At 38.5% G+C, this 22,622-nt stretch overlaps 1 protein-coding gene across 6 annotated transcripts in view; it reads right to left on the reverse strand.

Annotated features, from left to right (window-relative positions):
- The window catches only part of PHKB (phosphorylase kinase regulatory subunit beta), a 206,971-nt gene that overhangs the window by 31,825 nt on the left and 152,524 nt on the right, over positions 1–22,622 (reverse strand). For all 6 annotated transcript variants that reach the window (XM_030581825.1, XM_030581823.1, XM_030581826.1 and 3 more), the window contains 10 exons: positions 21,120–21,203; positions 20,520–20,624; positions 19,030–19,112; positions 18,856–18,946; positions 15,006–15,067; positions 14,755–14,917; positions 12,734–12,815; positions 9,622–9,679; positions 7,399–7,489; positions 5,943–6,145 (listed from right to left, as the gene is read on the reverse strand). In XM_030581825.1, coding sequence (XP_030437685.1) covers positions 5,943–6,145; positions 7,399–7,489; positions 9,622–9,679; positions 12,734–12,815; positions 14,755–14,917; positions 15,006–15,067; positions 18,856–18,946; positions 19,030–19,112; positions 20,520–20,624; positions 21,120–21,203 — 1,022 coding nt within the window. The remainder of the gene's footprint in view (positions 1–5,942; positions 6,146–7,398; positions 7,490–9,621; positions 9,680–12,733; positions 12,816–14,754; positions 14,918–15,005; positions 15,068–18,855; positions 18,947–19,029; positions 19,113–20,519; positions 20,625–21,119; positions 21,204–22,622) is intronic.

A 22,622-nucleotide genomic window follows, 5' to 3' on the forward strand; every position in this document is an offset into this window, starting at 1 on the left:
TTACTGTGCCTGTTGGAGGTTTTCTGAAAGTGACTGGTTCTCTCCAGGTAAAATGCCAAGAGTCTTCTGACGTCCAGGGTATGAAAAAAACCTCTTCCTTGTTGGTCGGATGTGATTGGTGATGTGTTCGTCGGAAAGAACCTTTCGGATGAAGTTCAGATGAGCATGCAAGTAAACCTTGTCCTTTAAAAACATTGTATATAGAGGACCCAACATTAATGTTCCCAACTCCCCATCTCTTCTGGCCAAAGTAATGGCCACCAACAATGTCACTTTCATTGACAGATGCAGCAGCAATCAGGTAGCCAATGGTTCAAATGGGGACCCATAAGTCTTGACAGAATCTTGGCACCGCATGGACATGTTATTGGAGAAAATAGGAAAAATGTCCATTTAAGGATGGATGCCGAAATAGCACCCAGATGTACTTTGATGGAGTTAACTGCCAAACCTGTTTCAGATATAATAAGTAGTCCAGAATATGTTGAACTGAAGAACTGTTTGATGATACCCCATTATATTGAGACCAGATGGAGATATTTCTCCATTTAGCAAAGTACGGAGCTGTTGTAGAAGGCTTTCTACTATTTAGCAGGACCTCTTGAATGTCTTTTGAGCAAGCCTGCTCTCTATTGTCTAGCCATGGACCATCCATGCAATTAAGCAAAGGGATTATAGGCTCAGGTGGAATAGACAACCACGATTCTGGGAGATTAGGGCTGAATCTAGTGGAAGTGAAATTGTAGGCTTTACTGAAAGCACCAGAAGAGTGGAGAACCAGTGCTGACAGACTCATGCTGCAGCTATAGGTATGACTCTGGCCTGGTCCTGTCTTATCTTTAGCAATACCCCCTGAATGAGTGGGACTGGCAGAAAAACATAAAGGAGCCTGTGTGATCATGTCAGTAAAAATAATCTGTTATGGAACTTGTGCTGTGACCCTGTAGGAAGCAGAATTGCTGACACATTCTGTTGGACTTTGTCAAATAGGTCCACTTGGAGAAACCTCCACAGCTGGAAGATGTACTTGGCTGTTTCTGAGTGAAGAGATCATTCATGAAGACTTGTAAATGATATACTCAGTCGATCTGCAAAGTTATTCTGTACACCCTGAAGGTAAGATACCTGTAGAGCCATTGAGTTGGCAATATAGATCTCCCAGAGTAGAGTTGCTTCTTGACAGAGTGGAGAAGAGCAGCCCTGTTGAAGTAAAACATTGCTGCCATGTTGTCTGTAAGGACTAACAAGCTGCTTTCCCTAATCTGCAATAGAAATGCTTGATATGGCAGTTGGACAGCTTTCAGTTATGTGATACTCCTGTGTAAAGCGAAGTCCTCTGAGGACCATACATGCAGTGTTTGTAGAGAACCCAAATGGGCTTCCCAGCCCAGAGCCAAACCATCTGTCACTAGCATGAGAGTCGGCTGTGGGTGGGCAAAGGGAATATCTACACATACATTGGCTGGATCTGTCCACCAATCTAGGGAGGTTAGGACAAGGGAGGGCACTGACTGCTGAGAGTAAATGATGGCAGCTTGGTGAATAAACTGATGACAGCCAGCTCGAAGAAGTCTGAGTTGCAGTCTGGCATGTTGAACCCATAGGTACAAGACACCATGTCACTCAGAAGCCTCAAATAGTTTAATGCAATAGTGACCAGCCGAGTATAAATCCATAACAAATCCGTAACAATTGATTGAATTGCCTGGAACCCTTGAGCGTGGAAGAAAGGCCCTGGCTTGAGATGAGGCCATTACACCCCTATAAACACTATCCTCTGTACCGGGGAGAAGAAAATTTTTTCTTTGTTGTTTAACAGTCCTAGAGCATTAAAATGTTGACTGAATCCAGGCAACACTGTTCTGCACTTCTCGTTTGGACTAGCCATTGTCAAGCCAGTTGTCTAAGTAGGGGGTAACACTGCACTCCCAGTCTTAGGAGGAATGCAGCTAATACTACCAGGACTTATGTAAAGACCCTGGGAGCTGCTGACAGACTGAAAGGTAGTAGAGTGAAATGGTAATGATTTCAACTTACCAGAAATTGGAGGTACTTCCTGTGAACTTGATTGATTGCCACATGAAAATAGGAATCCTTTAAGTCGAGGGCAGCATACCAGTCCTTGAGATCCAAGAAAGAGATAATAGAAACTAGAGTGACCATATGGAACGTTATCCTTTTTAAGAACTTGTTGAGAAAATGCAGGTCTAAAATTGGTCTGAGACACCCCTCGCCCCTCCTTCACTCACACTGTGATTAGGAAATATTGGGAATAAAACTGTTTCCCTCTGAGACCACATGGAACCTCCTATATGGCTCCCAAGTGAAAGAGAATTTCCTGCATAAGGAGTTTCTCGTGAAAGTGATCTCTGGAAGAGGGACGGAGAGGAAGGGGTAGAAGCAAACTGGAGAGTATATCCCACTTCCACAGAGCTGAAGACCCACTGGTCCAAAATAATCTGGGACCAAGCACAGTGGAAGTGGGATATGTGGTTTTGCAAAGGTAAGGGAGGTTCAGAGATGGAGACCTCACAGTCAAACTGCCTGCTCTGTGGGTGCCCCGAGGGGCCTGGAGCTGGAGCCAAAGTAGCTGGAGGGAGAGGCCTATGTTTATAACTCCTGAACCATTTTTTTTGATAGGTCTTGCCAAGGAAGAAGAGTGGAATATTGGTGTGTCTACTGTGGCCAATAGTGCTTCCTGACAGAGGCAGCTGTGTACAGACTAAGTCCATGGAGCTTGCTGTCCATCTTGTCCGAGAACAGAGAAGGGCCCTTGAATGGCAAGTCCTGGATAGTACTCAGGACTTCATAGGAAAGATCAGAAGACTGCAGTCAGGATGCGCTACTCATGGCCTCTATGGGCCATGGTTCTAGCTGCCGAGTCTGCTGCATTCAGCCTTGCCTGAAGTGAAGTTCTTATGACCAGTCTTCCCTCATTGACCAGGAAAGAGAACTCCTCACTTGGATTCTCCAGGAGCAGCTCCTTGAACTTTTCCATGGAACCTCACAAACTAAAATTCTATCATCCCAACAGGGCCTGTTCATTAGCAACATGCAGCGGAAAATCTCCTGTCAAATAAGTCTAGCCTCTTAGCATCTTTTGACTGGGGGGTGGAAGCTTGTTGCCCATGTCATTTTCTCTTATTAGCTGCTGCGATGACTAATGAGTCCAAATGTGGATGAGTATAAAGGCACTAAAACTTCGGAGGCAAAGAGCATGATGAAGTCTGCCATAAGGCCCTTATCAGCTCTAGTACAGCCTCATTAATTAGCAGAGCTGCCTTGGAGGGACCCACCAATGATAAAGTGTCAACCAAGCAAAGTGAAGACTCCCTGAACTCTTCAACTAATATACCCAAGTCTGCAGCCACTCTCTCTAACAACTCCTCCTGATAAACATTAAAGTCATCAGAAGGAAATGAAGTTGTTCTAGACGAAACTGTCTGGTCTGGAGACGATGAAGAGGAAACAAAGAATGGAGGGGGTAGAACTTCTACTACTGACTACTGCTCTGGTGCTGGAACCTCCTCTTGATCCTCAGTACCTGGCTTGGTGCTGGACTCTGGGGATGGAGCTGCTGAGTGCATATACTCAGCCCTTCTAGATGAGAGAACTGAGTACATGTGATCTGGAAGCTGGTGGGAAACCTCAAGGGTTCCAAAATGGCCACTGATATGGATCAGGACCCCACTGTCCTGGCCACATTCCCATGGAAGTTCTCATTGAAGGGTCACAGTAAATAGGCGGGAAAAGAGGATCTGTGCAGAGACCCGCAGGTCCTGCTTTGGGATTGTGATATGTAAGATCCCACCAGCAAGTCTGACTATCAGAATTCCCCTTTTTCTGACCATAGTCAGGCTGATCCAGTCAGTGCTGGGAACTGGTGCCAAGAACTTGGTGACAGATGGAGTGACTCCATCATAGCCGGCTTTCCCTTGGACAGTACCAAGGGTCTGCCTGTGTGTGAGGCAGGCAACTGTGGTACCAGAGGTTGAATCACTGGCAGAAGTGGCAGCAGTGCTGAGGGACTGAACTCCTATAAGGAAGGAGACACTTGAACCAAGAGGCAGAGCAAGTTTCCTGCCACTGCAAATAACTCCATGGTAGTTGTCACTGAGATGGTCTCTTGTTGCGGTGCCGAAGAAGTTGACAGTACCACTTCTAGAACTTGGTTCAACAGTGCCCCTTGCAGAGCGGGAGCTGACTGTGGCACCAATTTGGAGGAGGAGTGCTTAGGTTTCAGATGCACTCTACTTGACTCCTTCTCGACCTCTTCCCAGACTTAGAGTGGAAACTTTTCCTTGACTGTTTCCTCTCTGGAAGATTTGTATTTCTTTCTTGGTACAGGCAAGGGAGAACAGTGCTGGGATTTGCAATATCTGCAGGTGTGTTTCTTACTTAAGCTGCAGCATATGATACTGAGTAAGATTAGGACAGCTCTGACAGTAGCCTGAGAGCGGCCTCCATTAGCAGGAGTTTCAGCTTAGCCTCCCTTTCCTTCTTCATGCTAGGCTTGAACTCCCTGCAAATCTAGCACCAGTCCTTCATGTGTGCTTTCTCCAAGTACTTCAGGGAGCTATTGTGCAGGTCGCTCACTGGCAGAGGCCTGGAGCAAGAAGCACATGACTTGAAACCTGGTGACTGACGTTTACCTCGATACCAGGAATAGGAAAAAACAAAAACAAAGAACGTGAAAAACAAGTCTTTTTTTTAACACAACTATAACACACACACACACACACACACACACACACACACACTTTCTCTCTGATATCTACATCATATAACCTTTTTCCCAAAAGAGACCACATGGAACCTCCTATATGGCACCCAAGTGAAGCACTGATTAATTTAAAACTGTTCTGGTATAAAAGAAAGTTCCAATGACCATTTCAGGTGGCAAGAAAGAACTGAGCAGGTTTAGGGGCGGCTCTGCCCTTAATACCTTCACGCAGTGGCATGTGGCAGCAGAATAAGCTCAAGTCACACAACACGTACCACTGAGACAAAGGGTTTCCAACAGTCATGTGCTGGATGCACCAACACTCAGAGTGGAATGTACATGTGCAATCACTTGAAGAACTAAGAAAGCTGAAGCTTTCCACTAAGTTTTTTCTTCATGATGATGCTCCTCTACTGTACATAAGTATAATTTTACAGGATATTAGAATTAAATTTTTATCTTTACTGACATAGCATTTAAATAAAACAAGTAATATTTCTCATCCAAAGTATACGGTGAATATAGAACAGCAGAAATAAAATAGCAGGGGACCTATTTTTAGAATAAATTAAATGAATAGTTCACATGAAATCTAAGAAGCTTCAGGACAAAATTAGTAATTCACAAGATGAGGATGTTATCCAACAGAAATAAAATAAATTAAATCTGAAAAAGGTAAATCGGCAATCATGCAGAAACTCCTTGAGAAAGAAAAGATAGCATCACGGAAACAGCCTGCACTTTAAAACTTTGTTTAGGTTTAAATGAAGTGACTCTACCATGTAACACTGCATAAAAGTAATACTCCTAATACTGCACACTGTATACAGCTTCGCAGAGTAACGTGAATCTTACTACAACTTGCGTGATAAAAATGTTTTAATAGAGCTACTACAGCAGAACTACATTCTGCTGAATGATCGGAAGTTTAGGTTGGAAAGACAAGTATATTCTCTGAATAAGAACGTATATGTGATATTTACCTGAACTAGTCATTCTAACTTAGCTGCAAATATTACTATAGCAGAATACGTTATATTAAACTAAGTGCAAAATAAACTAAGACTTAGTGCAAAATATAATAAATAAATAAAAGCTTCAGTGTATTTGCTTAAATAAATCACTAGCACACCAGGGCCCTGATCTTAGCTGGGGCATCTCATTACTACCACAATACAAATTAAAAAAAAATAATCAGAAACAAAGACACGTTACTGACCCAACTCGTATTTTTAACATGCCACTAAATAGTTCAGGTGAGTTTGAGATGATCCAGCCAATATGAATGACAAGTTCTTGTTGAATTACAGCTTCCCTCTCATCCTGTAAATTACACTTGTTGTAGATGATGTTCTTAATCACTCCTGGAGATAAGGGATTAGAAATAACTTCTTCTTCATGGCCAAAAGCTCCAAGAGTAACCTACGAACATATTAGCAACAATGTAGGGGAAAAAACAGGAACAACAGATGACAATTACAAGTTAGACTTCACATTCTAACCTTTCCCTGGTAGTATTAAAACTGCATTTGGGGCAAAATATAGTTTGGTGTCAACTGATTGGTAAGAGTAACTGGCCCAACAGAAGGTGACCTTACTAGGCAATCACTTGTTTGGAACAGTTTGGATAACATGTATCTTTAACTGTTCGACTTTTCTAGATGGTATTTTCATTTCCCATGTCATAACTTTCTAGCAAGCCTTCTTTAAAATTAAGAATCAAGATTCTTGTTACTGTTTTCTTAATATATTTTTTTTAATTGTGTTCTAGGTTTTAAAATTATAATGCAATCAAGATATTGGACTAATTAGCCAAAAGAAAAACATGCTTAAAAATGTAACATTTTAAAATTTCTCATCTACTGTAAGTGAAACAGAGAAACACACACTCTTCCTGACATTTAAAAAAAAATCTACATTAAAAATGTTTTGACCAGGACAGGTTAATCAAAAAAGGTGAAAGTAAGCAACTACAAACCACTCTACATGCACATTGAATTTCCTACCTAGCACCAGAAGCATGCTACCAGCCCTTCATGTTTGGAATGATTTGATGATGAAACTGCCCAATATGTATTTTTTTCTAATTGAAAGATATTTGTAATAATCATATTATAATTACTTTAAACTTTTTGGGCCAGAAGAGCAAACAATAGTGCAATTTAGGGTCTAGGGCTAGGGCAGAAGTGTAAAGACAGAAAAATGTGAACGGTGAAAGGTTCCCCACTGACGGGCTACCCATAGTTCAAGATTTATTAATATCCCTTTTAGCATATTAGCTTCTATATATTAACTTTTTCTTTAAATAATGTTTTACTACTTGTTTCAAAGTCCTTTTATATACTAATTCCTCCTTAACATTTCTCACATATGTTCCCCCTTAACTTTAATCGCAGCATCTCTCTCTTCTCTTTCCCATCTAGTTCTGGTCTGCTCAACTATCTACTCTATGTTGCTCTCAACTTCACTAGATATGCAAACATTTCTTAGAACAAGTATGTGCAGAACATTAGATTTACTAATTTTTATTTTACTCAGTTCTTTTATTTAAAAAATGAGCTTTTTGAGTCTTGTACTTCTTAAAGTATCTGAGACCTACAAAATGAAAGCGCCTATACAGATTTTTTTCTCTTGATTATCATTGCTGAATGCAATTCTGAAAAATGTAGACTTACCTGTTTGCCCTGAACTAAAACATTAGTAATAGATGGTGCAAGGCTGTCCACTAGTTTACCTAAAAGGCTTGCTGCGAAGCGCACAACAGACCTGAGGGCAGAAAACAGAGCAATCCCACTGGATATCAAATGCTAGTTTAATGAATTCAAATACGTATTTGAATTCTGTCACCACATTTGATAAGTCCCAAAAGGCTAACCATGAAAATACATATAATATTTGTTTTTGAATGTCACTTCACAGTTTTTCTTTTTGGGATAAATCCTGGATTTTTATTACTCACTAGAGCAAGTATAGAATAATGGCTGTGTTGGGAACAGTTAGAACTCATTAAACTATGGACTGCAAATACTAAGCTGGCTTTCTTTTCTCTCACATGTTAAGAAAACAGAATGTTATAATTATTTCTTCTATCAAAGAATGCTTGTTTTTGTTTGCCACCAATGTTTTTGTTTGCCATCAATTTGCAATTAGTGAAAAATTTCTCTTTGGTAGATGTTTTGGTTTGTTTTGGAAAGATTTAGAAATTTTTAAGCAAACTGTATTATTCAATCTTTGCAAAGGAAATAAAGCATTTAACTTCTCAGAAAGTTATGCTGAAAGATTAGGCAAAGATTTTTGTTGTAAGAGTAAGTACTGCACGTGCAATGCATATTTAAATGACATTTTTGCCTCCAGGCAATATTTTATATCTAAGCGATGAAAAGAAGGGAATCATGTAAAGTGCTGGGTTTAAAACTGGCTGCAAATTTCAAGAATAACTAGAATTACACGGTATTATTACTATTAGAAAGTAATATTTAACTTTATAAATCATAATTTCATGACAAAATGGAAACTGAAGTTTAAGCTAAGTTTAAGCTTTTTTACATGGGGTGTATAGCTGCAAAGAATCATTTATCAAGAGAGTTAATGAACAAGTTACAATATTCAATAAAGTTAGTACAAAATCCATCAACCAAACTGATACTGACTTCTGTGAAAAAATGTTGTGCACTCTTTGAAAATCAAGAGCAAAGCATTTCAAAACTGCACTAGCTGATCCATCAAAATGCAAGTAAGCCAACAAATCTCAAGCAGCACTATTTAAGACCTCTGTGCACTTTACCTGTTTCCCATGTACCAGCAAAGTAGTAATATGTGGGGCTATAGAGGAAGCAAATTTCTGTGTAAATGCAGCACTGTAGCGTACCATCAACCTAGGTATGCCATATGACAGTCATAAAAGAGAAATGAAAAATAAAACTTTACATATTTTAGTTTTACAACATGCCTCAGTTTTCTAAGTATTAAAAATACTAACAATGAAAACATTTGGTTTATAAGTGGATACAGGTCCATTTCATTCTATTAACAGACTAAAACTAAAACTGAGATAAATTCTTATATTTATATGGTTAATATTTTAAAAAAAAAAACACCTTCTTGATTAACGGTATTTACAAGGTGAGAGTGGGCTTCATCTTGGGCTCAAATCTTATTTTCTATACTAAATAATGAGATTTCTATTCAACTTTCAGTCCGAATAGAGCAATTACTCAAACTACATGTAAATACTATACTTTACTTCCCAACCCTTTAAACATTATTTCAGGAAAGCCATCATCAACTCAAATTCCTTCAGGAACAATAAGCAGTAAACTACATAAATGTATCTACTTTTGTTATTAATTTAATGTTTGTGACCATCAACCTTGCTACTGAAAGCCATTATTTTATACTGTTGTAACATTCTCCCCGAAAGACAACCATGTCAATTACCCTACTAATTCTAATTCTTTTTATTTGACTAGTACTGTATGTTTATCATGCAATTTGTTAAACTGACATATTTTAACACAATTCTGTAAAAAAGTAACACCAGTCACCCCGATTTCAGGGACAATGTCAACAATCACAGTTTATATTAATGGGTCCTCAGATGGCTACAGACCAATTTGTGAAGAATAACATTTACTGGTCTGATCACTGAGCCATTTGCTTTGTGATATACCTGTGACAGGAACAGCTACTCACATATAAATGTATTTCCATTTGTTTCTTTATTTAAGAGATATAGGCTAGATCTTCAGCTGGTGTAAACTGGTGTTGCTGAACTGAAGTCAGCAGAACTGTGCTTCTTTACGTTACCTAATGATCTGGCCTTATGTTTTGTAAACAGGCTGAAAAATAATATTTATCTATTAAACAAAAATGAACACACAAAGATATTATATACAAACCAGAGCTTTTTGCTGCCAGCTCGTCTATAGATTCTTTCAATATGGTCAGAAATAGTACCTACACACATGAAAAGAAAAAAAAAAAAAGGCTGTAGTGGCTTTTATTCAGCAACAAAATAAGTTTGATAGAGACGTTAGTTCATTTTGGACCAGATTCAGTAAAGCACTTAAATACATGTTTAACTTTAAAGTTTAAATTTAACCTGCTACCTAGTTATCACCGGTGTCCTGTGACACCGTTCAAGTAACTGACTAATTTTAGTCAAACCTGTTGGGAGACCATAAGAAAACTCAATAAATCAAATGTTCTACAACAGTTTATAATTTTCGCATAAGCAGCCAGCTAAAATAAATGTAACATAAGAAAATAAAGTTGGTTTCTTTTCTGTTACCAGGTATATAATAACTTTTCCTAATTGTGAGTTATTGGCTTATTCTGCAACAATTTTCTTTTTGATGATTACCTTGAAAGATCTCTGAAGATTTAAATAGATCAAACATGAGCATTGGTAAGAATGTCCACAAAACGAAGTCTGACAGCTTCATTACAAATAGACTGGTAATGCAGCAGCAGTTATAATAGCTAAGTATGCATTACTATACAATATTGCACTGCTCAGAGTTAGTTTTCTACATCACCGTCCCTCAACTCCACAGGCCCTGGTGCACTAAGTTATGGCAAAGGATTGAGAACCTAGAGTTGCACAGGGGACCACTGCGTGAGACAGAGTGGGTGCTGATAACCATTCAATTCCTTAGGCTTGAAATATCCATCAGATTAAAAATTCATAGGTGGGATGCACTTATTTGTATCCCCCAAGTGTAGCAGCAATCTCCCTTCAAAAGGCAATTAGGGTACATGGGAGAGTTGAACTGCAAGATCATAGCTTGTGGATACGTAGATCTGAAGGCCCTGGGCATGTCAGCTGGAAGGACTTAGGTCCTTCAAACCATTATTGGTAGGAAGTGGAGAACAGGCAGGAAGAGAATATTTTATTTATTTATTGTGTACAACACATATTCAGTGTTTAATGTCAGTCTCACTGCTCGGGTGGGATAGCATAAGAAATTGGCTGGCAGCGACTCTAGTCAATGATTTGTATTGATTAATGCAAGATCAGTAGTTAATAAGGTTATCACCATCCACTACTTCATCTTGGATGAGGCCTCTGATTGCACATATTAGTACTATCTGACTAGAAGGCAATGCAGGAATTTTATTAAGCCCAGAGGTCTCCAGATGGGTACTTGGCTCATTATGAGCTGAGGATCAGGGAGATGAGGTGATTGTATTGGTTGCAACTAATCTTGAATATGGGAGGTTTCCTATGAACATTTTCCGTTAGAGCAAGAAACTATATATTCAAAGTAATGACCACAGAAAGCTATTGATGTGTCTAAGTCCATAACAAAGTACTTTCCAGACAATTTGGGGTGGTGGGAGGATGCACACCTCCCTGATGTTCAGAAGTAGACCATGTGTCTGGATATAGTGGCCTAAATTCATAAAATCTTAATATTACATTGAAACACGTTTTTACAGTACAATGAATCAACCTTCCATACATCCTTTAAATCTGTCAAAAATGCACGTGTTCTGGAACACCCTAGTCAGGGCACTCTCAAAAACTTTTAAGAGTTGCTATCTTTGCTGATCCAAGCTTGTGTATTTTAGGGGTTCTGAATGAGCTGGTATTACCAGTTAACATTAAGAAATTGACTGCAGTAACTATTTTAGTGACCAAAAGAGTTATTTTGAGAAAATGGAAATCTGCAATTCCTCCCTCATACACCGACTAGCTGAGTGAGCTCTCTACTACTCCATTAATGGAAAAATAATTCTGTCTAATGGAAACACTTGGAAGAAATATGAGGGTGTCTTGTCACACATGAAACTACTGCATACTTTTGCAGTTTGGTATATATTAATCCCTCATGCTCAGAAGATATATTCTCACTTATTTATCTATTTAGTCACTTTAATAATTGATGCCCTGCATGATCTCTATGGATTAAGGGTTTTTTGTTTGTTTGCTTGTTTTTTGTTTTGTTTTTCCAGGTTTTATAAATAAAGAACATAGAATTTTGTTATTCATATATCTCCATCTGGTGCATATAGTCATATATGTTTTGTTCTGTGTTTATATTGTATATAAAACAATAAAAATAAAGTCAAAAAAATAAAACACAATGAAGCATGTTGTATTTTTTAGTACTTTCCAGGATGTGTTTTATACAGCGATACTGCATGTAAAGTATATTTATACTAGAAGTGCCAAGTCTCCATCACGTGTACTAACATACAATTAGATCATCCTCAGGTAAAGCCCTGTGAAATGAAGTGGTGGGTAAACTATAATACCCTAAGATTATCCAAGGGAGAAAATGTGAAACAGAGTCCTAATTCCACCTCTGATTGCCTCTTTCTCTGGGATGTGTGTGTAGGCTGAGGGGTGGGGAACAGTTTACAGCAGCCCTTGAAAGGGTACAGCATAGCTCTACCCACTCACCAACTCTTATTTTCTTCTTCCCATCCACTTGCTTCCTGAGGGCAGTAGAGCTGGTCCAAATCTAGCATTATCTAGGTTAGCATTACTGGGTTATTATTAGCTTATGTTTTGTAATGTCTTATGTGTATTTAACTCCTGCATTTTAATACAAAATCCTGATATAAAGCTGAAGCAGAATAACCTCTATAGATAATATTCTGAAATAAAATCTGATTTCACAAAATAAGGAAAATAAAGCAAAACCATCAATATAAGATTGCTGATACATTTCAGACTAAGAGGCATAGGCACATACAACCTGTCTTCAGCTTCATTTTATTATACAAAATCAAACCCTTTCTGACAAAAATTGCTTGCTCAGACTTATGAATAGACAACAACATGCTGCATGCAAACAATTTAAAAGAGTTAATAGATTTAACAGCTCATTCCACTCTACAGTACATTGATGTGCATTTTCCATTAAAGCAAAAACTACTTTAATAGAGAAGAAAATAGCTACACAACTTTTTCTAACCATGTCTATTATTCATGTTCATTAGAACTACACAGAAAGCTGCCTCCTCTAATATTTAGAATAGTCACATGAAAGGATATCTGACCTTCCTTGGTGATGAAATTCGGTCCTTCCCTTTTGAGCAAAATACTCAACAGCATTGCTTGACTTGCTAGGCAATTGCAGTCCTAAAAAAGAACAACTTTCAGATTTAAATGACTACCAAAAGACATCACAGTTATTACAAATTTCACACGAACCAGAAGACAATTGTTTTAGAAGTACTAAACAACACACATTTCAAGGAGAAACTCTCCGCTTCCCATAAATTCTTAATCTTCATTTGGTCCCCCCTATAATAGTAACCAAATAGCCAATTTTAGGTTTTCAGTGGGACTTGAGGGCTCTCGGCACCTTACCAGATCAGGACCTTAGTGGTATACCCCAGTTATATACTCATCTCTATCTTCATTTTCTATCTCCTCTGAAGGAAAGAGTGGCACAGCAACACCGGTACAGTGTTTGGTAACTCTCTTCTCACTGCTGCTTTAGAACGGCTTTTTTTGGGACATATTTTAAGGTTCAATAAAGTTGCACCGCTGGGCTCAAAAAGATCATTTGTGTCTTGGTGCCCTGGGCCTCTACCATTTGCAAAACAAATGCTTGTGATCAGATGACTAATTGACATGATAGTTTTCCAAGTTCTGACTAAGACAGAATATTGAAATGTGAAATATTCATTGTTGGTTTCTAGGTACAGGAAAAATACCCAATTAAAACTTATAGTTGATCTTACAGTCAAAAGTCACTAAAAGGTCGTCAGTCTGTCTTAGTATCAGAGGGGTAGCTGTGTTAGTCTGGATCTGTAAAAGCAGCAGAGTTCTGTGGCACCTTATAGACTAACAAACATATTGAAACATGAGCAGCTCATGCTCCAATATGTTTGTTAGCCTATAAGGTGCCACAGAACTCTTTGCTGCTTTTACAGTCTATCTTAGTGGATTTCAACCATTCAGGGTTTTTTTGTTTGTTTTTGGAGCTGCAGTCTAGGTATGAGATATTTATTCATACAAGACACAACCATCTCTCCCCCTTTAGAACATTTCAGGTGTTACCAGAAAAAATTGATAAGGATTCTATTAAAAGGAGTATGGAAAACTGTTAATTGGAATGCGGCAGCTCAAAGAGTTCTGTGGCATCTGGGGAGAGAGCTACAATGAGGAAAGACTCTAGAAGCAAAAATCAGTACAGTAGAATTCTATTTAAAAGCTTCAGAGAACAATTATATGAATTCAAAGAATTATTGACTGTTTCCAGATGCATCAGATAAAAAATGTTGATGGATGCTCAAAGAATGCCAGACCTCCACTCCATCTAAGCCCTTCTCTGTTTCCCTTCGCCTTAGTCCATTCCTTCCCTCCTCTCCCTATTTATGTATGTCGTCTCCTGTTTTATTACCTCCACTCTTAACATGTTATCTCTACATAGTATTGTCTGGTCTTGCAGCTTTGACAAGGGCTGTACGATTGCATTATCGTATAATTCTATTAAAGAGCCTGTGAAGCATGTGGTATTTGAAAATATATACTAACTAGAAGTCATTTATCTTTTTGTACTTTTCATTATCTGTTTCTTTATGAAAAAAATCAACGAACATTTAATAAAAAAGAGATCCTGGCCAAGAAAGCTGCTGGGAGTGGCTGCTGGAGTGACAATGTTAACCATGTTCATCTGAAGAATGTGCTGTTAACTACCAGAATTAAAACAAACAAAATATAGGGCTGGTCTACACTACGGGGGAAAATCGATCTCAGATACGCAACTTCAGCTACGTGAATAATGTAGCTGAAGTCGAAGTATCTAATATCGAATTACTCACCGTCCTCACGGCGCGGGATCGATGTCCACGGCTCCCCATGTCGACTCCGCAACTCCGTTGGGGTTGGTGGAGTTCCGGAATCGATATAAGCGCGTTCGGGGATCGATATATCGCGTCTAGATGAGACGCGATATATCGATCCCCGAGGAATCGATTGCTACCCGCCGATACGGCGGGTAGCGAAGACATAGCCATAGTCTGATGGAAACTAGAACTAAACTATAGAACAATTTCTCCAATTTTCTTACATGCAGTTTCTGAAGAATCTCATAAGTCGACCTGATTTTCCAGTCATTAATATTTACTTCTGGTTGTTGTTCAAGTTCAGAAACATTTGGAGTACTAGTTTGTCTCTTGACTTTTGAATGTTTTGGAAGTTCCAGCTCCTCAAAACTCTTAAAATCGGGAGGCCTGAAAAAATAATTATTTAATTGTCCACAGTTCGGAAGACATTTTAATTGTGAAAAACACTGTAATTAGATCTCCCTCATATCCTTACTCTTCTGTTTCACTGATTCGTAGAAAGTCAAGTTGTTCAACAACTGCTCCAGATATTAATGTCTGGGGAGGAAAAAAAGAAGCACTCATCAAAACAGTATCAGTCTGTACACTGCACATACCAATTCTGAGATCAGGAACATAACAAATTCCCCCCTACTAAACAGGAACATTTGAGTTAGACTTATAAGAAACTGCTATATTTTAAAATACCAATTTCTCTTTAGCTTCATGCACCTTTTCCTGTTCATGAGTAGCAGGTATAGTATGTTATCACCACAAACCAAAAGAGCTTAGGAAGGCCTTGTTTCTACAATTGCAGAAAAACTGGTTACAAACCCTACAGCAACTGTGGTTCTTTGAGATGTAGTCAGTGTGGCTTCCATTGTGGGTGTCCAGGTACCTCACGTTGCTCAGAAATCCAAAGAGCAGGGATAGAGAGCAGGTCATGGGAACATACTGACATTATCATCCTGAAGAACCAGTAATTGTAAAGTAGCCATTCTCTCCTCTTATAGTATGCATTAATGTGCAGAGGTGCACCAAGAGGGGACAGGGCAGGGGACCCAGACCCACCTTTGGTCACACACAGCAGAGACAGGACGTGGAGATGGTGACTCCTCAGCAGATCTGAGCCCAGTAGCATGCAGGGAGTAGGCTTAGCTGTCGGGTATGCATGGCAGAGTGTCCCCTGGGGTACCAAGCCCAGCTGTAGCCATTGTGTGCCCAGCCAGCCCACACCCAGACAGCCAGGGCCCAAGCCTCCCAGCTCCAGAAATCATAACTCTGGGGCTTCCTCTCCCCAGGAGCTCCACAGCTGCCTGGGGTGGAGGAGCAGGTCTTGTCCCCAGTCAATCTCCCGCAAGGAGGGGAATCCCTAAGGCCATAATTCCTGGCTCTGGGTTATTTAATTGCTTTTTACATTTATCTTGAATGAAGAGCACCTGTTATGCCCACAACCTTCAATAAGGTTTCACCCAACTCCCAGCATAGCAAATCTATTGAGATTCCTTATTCTTAGTCATTCCTTAGTCTAGAAGTACTTCTCTCTTGTCACCATACATATATACATATGTACACACACACACACTTCTAAAGACAAATATTTGCACGCTCTCTCTCTCCTGGTCTCTCTCTTTCATAACAATGTTAAGCTTCTGTCATTAATATTTTAGTATGCTTATTGATTACAATTAATTCATTTAATATTCATATGAATTTCAAATGTATGTACTTCTAAAGGAAATCTGTTCTAATAAAGCAGTTTTTAAAAGGACTTTCTTAAAAAACATTGTGTTTTGATAGTTGTCAATAGGAGAAAAAAAAACTGGATGCATGTCCTGTGAACTTTTAAACTCAGTTTCCATTCTGCAGTTTACAGTAAAGTTGATTGTGAAAATAAAAAGCTGCTTGTTTTTTTTGTTTTTGTTTTTTTGTATTGCTGATTTCCCCAGTCATCTTTCTGACATACATAATCCTTCAGAACACAGCTGACGATGGAAGCAGTTACAGACAATGAAAGTAAAAAATATTAAGAACAGTCCTGGAAACCATACAAATTATTTGTAGGCTTGGAAGGACTAGGTTTTTAATAAGTAATTGTCAATTTTACTAGGCACATACAAACAGACAAAAAGTATTTCCATCGATAATCGAAATTTACAGTTAGGCAAAGAAAAATGCTGCTTGAGAACTATTAGAATTTGATTTAAGAATATTTACTTTGTATATTTTGACATGTGGACAATTTAAGTTTTAATAGTTATAAAGTTTAAACTTTTTGAATCTCAACATTTACTGTCATTAAATAGATATTGTCTGTTAAAATTATTAAAAAAAAAAAATTGAATTCTGCCAAGCCTAATTATATGCTGCCTGAAAGGATGAATACATTTTAACGTACGTCACAAGCAAAGATTGTACACCCCTTTTTGTGAATTAAGTTTTTAAAGCCTATCTGTACATGTTCAGACACGTGCATACAAATGTACACACACAATATAAATTATGAAAAAGCAGTATACAGTATATTGTTTAAATAGATAATGCTTTACCACCTTTTTGCAACCTCAGCCACTTTTTCAGGACTTTTTCCTCTTTAACGAAATGCACAGTTTCCAAAATATGACACTATATTCAGGAAATTAAATGACTGAGCTTTTGCAGTTCATGTAGTGGAAATTCTTGCATTTTCTGCACATTTGGCATAAAATATCAGCTGACCAAACTGCATGGTAAGTTTGTAAGACAATTCTTAGACTAAAGGAACATATTCACTATTTTCTATCTAATAAATAATTCTCAGTTGATCAGCAGTGCCTACAAATTTTGGGTGAGAAGGGGGAAAGGGGATAATAAGACTTCCTAAAACTCTACAAAACCTCAAATAAATGTTTAGAATTGAGAGGAATCAAAGATTCAAGATGATCCTTATTTCACCCAAATCAGTTTCCCCATCCTTAGTTTAAAAGTATAGTAAGAAGTAAACAGTCACTGTATCATAGTTAATATAATATAAACCTAACCTAGTCACTATATATTATACTGAATCCTGGGGAAATGATTACTTACCCTCAGAGCTATTTTAACAATATATTCCTGGAAAAATCTCAGTAGGTTTTCAAAGAAATATATCATGAAGAGATACTCAGGGGTGTGGGGCAGAGTATGTAACCTTATTTACTAGTGTCGCATTAGTCAACAATGCTCATCTCAAATTTTTGGTGCCCATGATTGGAATTGGATGGTGAAAACCCAGAGCACATAGAAAACCAAGACACAGCACAACACAACCTTGATGAAAACCATCTTAGAACCAAGCCAGTTAAAAAGGTTACTGAAATGTTTTTGCACCCTTCATGAATAAGAAAGACAACATAAAACAGCAGTGATTGTCAAATACATACAACAATTCTAAAAGGCTTATTAATTATGTAAAGAATCTTCAAGGAAGGGAATTGAATGTGGAGTGGAACAATGGTTTGCTGAGGACTTCGAAATAGTACATTGTGTAAAATAAGGTAAGAGCTCACTGTGTAGATAATGTTTGAGAAATGTTTCTTGTGACAATATATCAGTTTAATAAAATACAAAGTAATAAAAAGGAGGCATTCCAGATAAACATCAAAAGCCCCCTGGAGCCTGCAGGCAGCACTCTGCATGGATTGCAATGACATTTACATCAGGAACTCTAACTTACCATAGCCAGAGATTTTATGAACTAGGTGTGATTGCTGTAATTCACAATTTTTCATTTAAATAGTCATTGAAAGCATTTGTTAGAGCTAGGAATGTTCTCTTTGTAACTTTAACATGTTAGCTGTCTGCAGTAAACCCTAGTCTCCCCCTTAAAATTTATCTTCAACAGCTAATGTATTAAAACTGACTAGAATTTTAATGTTAGTTACCATGTGAAATACACACTTTTCCCTGCTGTTGATATGACCCAGAATAGAGTCCTTAACCCTTGATATCAAGGACTTGCCCTTTTGTGATAAATTCCACAAGACAGATGGCTGGAAGTAAAAAAATAAAATAGATTCCCTGCCACATTAAAAGGACCTTTACAGAAAATATCAAGGCCCTGTGCTCCTGCTTAGAGAAAGCATGATTTATAATATGCAGAAACTGAACAAAGGGCTTTAAAGAAAAAGCAGAACCCTTGACTTTAGCCCATCTTTAATTTTATAACACTCAGTGAGGTATTAAAAAGTCACAGGAGAAACCAAAGAATTTTGATGGAATAAAAATGTCTATAGAAATAATTCACAGTTCATGGACTAACACAGACTAACGCCACAGTATGAATGGAATATTTAGAAGAAAAGAAGGAAAAAAAAGAAAACCAATACCTGCACTCTATCAGCATGAACCTTCACTCCTCCAACAACTCCCTTTTTAAAGGCTGCCAGCATATCTAATATTGGATTGAATCTGCTTCCCCTATAATTTTAAAAACAAACACATTAATATTAAAAATGTGAAAAATCACATTACAAATAATGACCTTCACATGTATTCCATACCTTATGTTATCTTCACGGATAAGCACGAGGAACAGGGGACGACCATGCATTTTCCAATATTGCTTAATGAACTGTAATGCATTCTAGGTAAACATAAAAATGTATGTGATTCATGCCAGGAAACATACATTACAATATATTATAACTTTAACAAACAACCTAAAATAAAGGGTACTGCTATAAACCCAACAGATTTCAAATCCCAAACAATCAATCAATTTTTTCAGTTATTTATTTTTTTCTGAAGAATGTAAGCCATTTGCAGAGACTACATGGCCACAGCTTTATAACAACACTGCTCCCACTATAGGTGAGGCACAAACCAACCAAGTCACCAGGCTGAGCAGAATGAAATATTGGATTACATCTATTGATCTGTATAAATAGGATTCTGATGTGAATAGTCAGTGAAAGCACAGGGGAGATAATTGGCAGCTTTTATACACCAGAAGTAGCTGCTGCAGTCCAGGTCATTTCACTGTGAGGATGGGGGAATAGGGCGGGTGATGTTAGCACTAGAACCAGGTGACATTTTTTCAAATAGAGTATTTGCCAAAAAATGCAGTTTCAGGTCAATTGAAACTATTCACCTATTTGACATGAATTCACTGGTTAGTTTCATCAAAAAAAAAAAGTCAGGATAGATTCATAAGGGGCCTTAGGTGCCATTTTCGAAACTGAAGAGGGTCTGATACTTGACAGCCCCATTGGTTAGAACACTCACTTGGGAAGAGGAAGACCCAGATTCACATCCCTGCTCTGCCTGATTTGAACTTGCAGATGAATGCCCTGCCCCTAGGACTAATAGGTATTCTATGGTGGGTCTCTCTCAATTTCTCCTGTTGATGCTGTCTCACTTTGCATAAATAATTAAATATTAAACTGACCTGAGAGAGAGGAATGACCCTACAGCCTGGTAGCTAGGGTACTGATTTGGGATGGGGCACAGCCAGGTTCCAGTCCTTGCAGCAAACTGAACAACCAGTTATTCACATAGCTCTAATCTGCACCGCTGCCCTTAACTGTGTTTCACCCAAGGAAGGCAAGTTTTAATTTGTGGCCAGGACTCCAGAAAAGCCCCATCAGGTGAGGCTTTCAATCAAAGCATCCCTTAAGTGAACTGGCCATGCCCCTTGCCCCAGCCAAAAGTATCTGCCTTTGGGGCTTGTGCTTGCCAGTTTCCCTGGAAAACAGGGATTTGCGCATGTTGTGCCACTGCATTCTCACCCCCTACTGAAGTTAGCTTTCTGCCACCACAGAACATCCACTAGGGCCTGCACTAGTCTAACAGTATATTAATGCTAATATTTGCATTGTTCTTCTCACCATAACTTTGCTTGCCCACTTTACATAGTAAGGTATCCAGACTACATATTTTCTCATCTCCCCTTTTCAATCCTACATTTCATCAAACCTTTAGAACTGCACAATTTGTTCTTAATATAGGACTTATTTCATCAGGTTGCATAAGATAAACAACAGATAAATACCTTAATGTCATCAATCAACAGCATAACATCCTGAGACATGTAGAAGTCACTTAGATCAAAAATGATTGGGTAGCAAACAACAGTCTTTCCTAGTATTCGATAAATCTGTAGGGAGAAAAAGCTAACATTACCCATTTCTTTAAAATATATGAAACTAACATTAATACAGTTTAAAAAGTGAAAACACAGATGTAGTCTTGCAGAACTGTCAGAGTAATAAGGATCTGTAAAAAGGATAACTGAAAAATCTAATCTGAAGAATCCTTGTTCTTACACAGTGTGCAAATCCACATTCTTTTTCTAATCACAGCAGTTCACCCCATCATGATCAAGCTTGTCTTGGGTGAGTAAATATTGCTGTAATTAGGTGCTTAGATAAGGCGTGAAATAATTGAATTGTGAGATAGCTTATGCTTTGTCCTTAATGGGTTTACAAACTATATTAAAAACATTTTGTAATAAACAATAAGATTTACATGCAGAAAAGAAGATTACATTTAGTAAATTTAACAACTTAAATAGTATTCTGTCTTCACAGAATAATCCAGAATTTGTCTGGAGTATATGCTAATTATCAAATGAATCACTTCTTGCAATGACCTTTGAAGTTCCAAGGCATCCAATAGGCCTGTCGGGTCTTCCAGATAATCCCAGTTTGTCATTAATCCCCAAATGAAAGTAAGCCTGAAAGAAATAATAATTGTGACATTGTAAGACCATCCAGTTACACAGACAAAATTCAGGTCCTTCTTGATTTTGACCCCAGCATTAACACCACCAGAAACATGAATTCAGCTCTTTTTAGAGGAAGGCATAAATATAAAACCATTACAATTCTTCTTCCTATTGGCTTTTTGAACATACATCTGTATCACAGTAAAAGAACTGAGAAAAACAGATAAAACTTGACTAAAAGTGAAACCCAAGGACTGAATTTGGCCCAGTATTTTGATAAATAAGGGAGCAAAAAGTGAAGTACTTATTAAATTCATATAGGAAATATATTGATTACTTACATCTTAACTAATACTCTCTTCACTGACTAACCATGTTCAATATAATGAAAGCCACATCACCTCTGGCAGATCACCAGTACTGACCTTCATTATATCTCTGCTGTGTACCTCTGGGCTATATCGTCCTCCAACCCTCCTTTTAAAATAACGTATTGCTTATGAAAGGAGAGGGATGGATAACAGTTGCTAATATCAGCATGGTGTGAAGTAGGAGCTATGTAAGCATCTCAAAGATGCTCTTTACTAGCATGAGAACATAAGAACGGCCATACTGGGTCAGACCAAAGGTCCATCTAGCCCAGTATCCTGTCTTCCGACAGCAGCCAATTGCAGAAGCCCCAGAGGGAATGAACAGAACAAGTAATCGCCCATTTGCAGCTTCTGGAAAACAGATGCTAGGGACACCATCCCTGTCCATCCTGGTTAATAGCCATTGATGGACCTATCCTCCATGAATTTATTTAGTTCTTTTTTGAACCCTGTTATAGTCTTGGCCTTCACAACATCCTCTGGCAAAGAGTTCCACAAGTTGACTGTGCATTGTGTGAAGAACTACTTCTTTTTCTTTGATTGAGAGCTAGCGAACAGGAGTAGCTAACAGGGGAGTTTCATGAGGGAGTTCTCCAGGTGAAGGAGGAGCGATTACGTGACCCTTGGGGTAAGTTTGTTGTCTGCAGTGTGCGTGTATGTTGTGTGCATGCTGCTTGACTGAAATATACTGTGTGGTCTGTTTGTTTGGGGGACCACGTGCTGGCCGTGTGTGTGCTGAGCCTAGCAGCCTGCTAAGCAAGGCTGAAAGCTGCTTAACGAGGCTTTGATCCCTAAGCCTTTCACCACTCATCAATCCTTAATGAGGGGGCGGGCCTACTCAGGAAGGCCAGGGCTTTAAAAAGCCCACTCCTAAGCGACCAGATGAGCTAGCGAACAGGAGCAGTTAAACACTGTTGTATTGTTAGCAGCTCAGTCATGACCCTGAACATCACAGCACTTATAGTCCTGGGTCTCTTCAGCAGAAGCTACCACACAGAACTGAATTAGGGTCTGATCCTTGAGCTTTGGGTGCACTCCAGAACCTGTGCACAGCACC

The sequence above is a fragment of the Gopherus evgoodei genome, chromosome 12 (assembly GCF_007399415.2).
Source record: "Gopherus evgoodei ecotype Sinaloan lineage chromosome 12, rGopEvg1_v1.p, whole genome shotgun sequence".
NCBI classification, from domain to species: domain Eukaryota; kingdom Metazoa; phylum Chordata; order Testudines; family Testudinidae; genus Gopherus; species Gopherus evgoodei.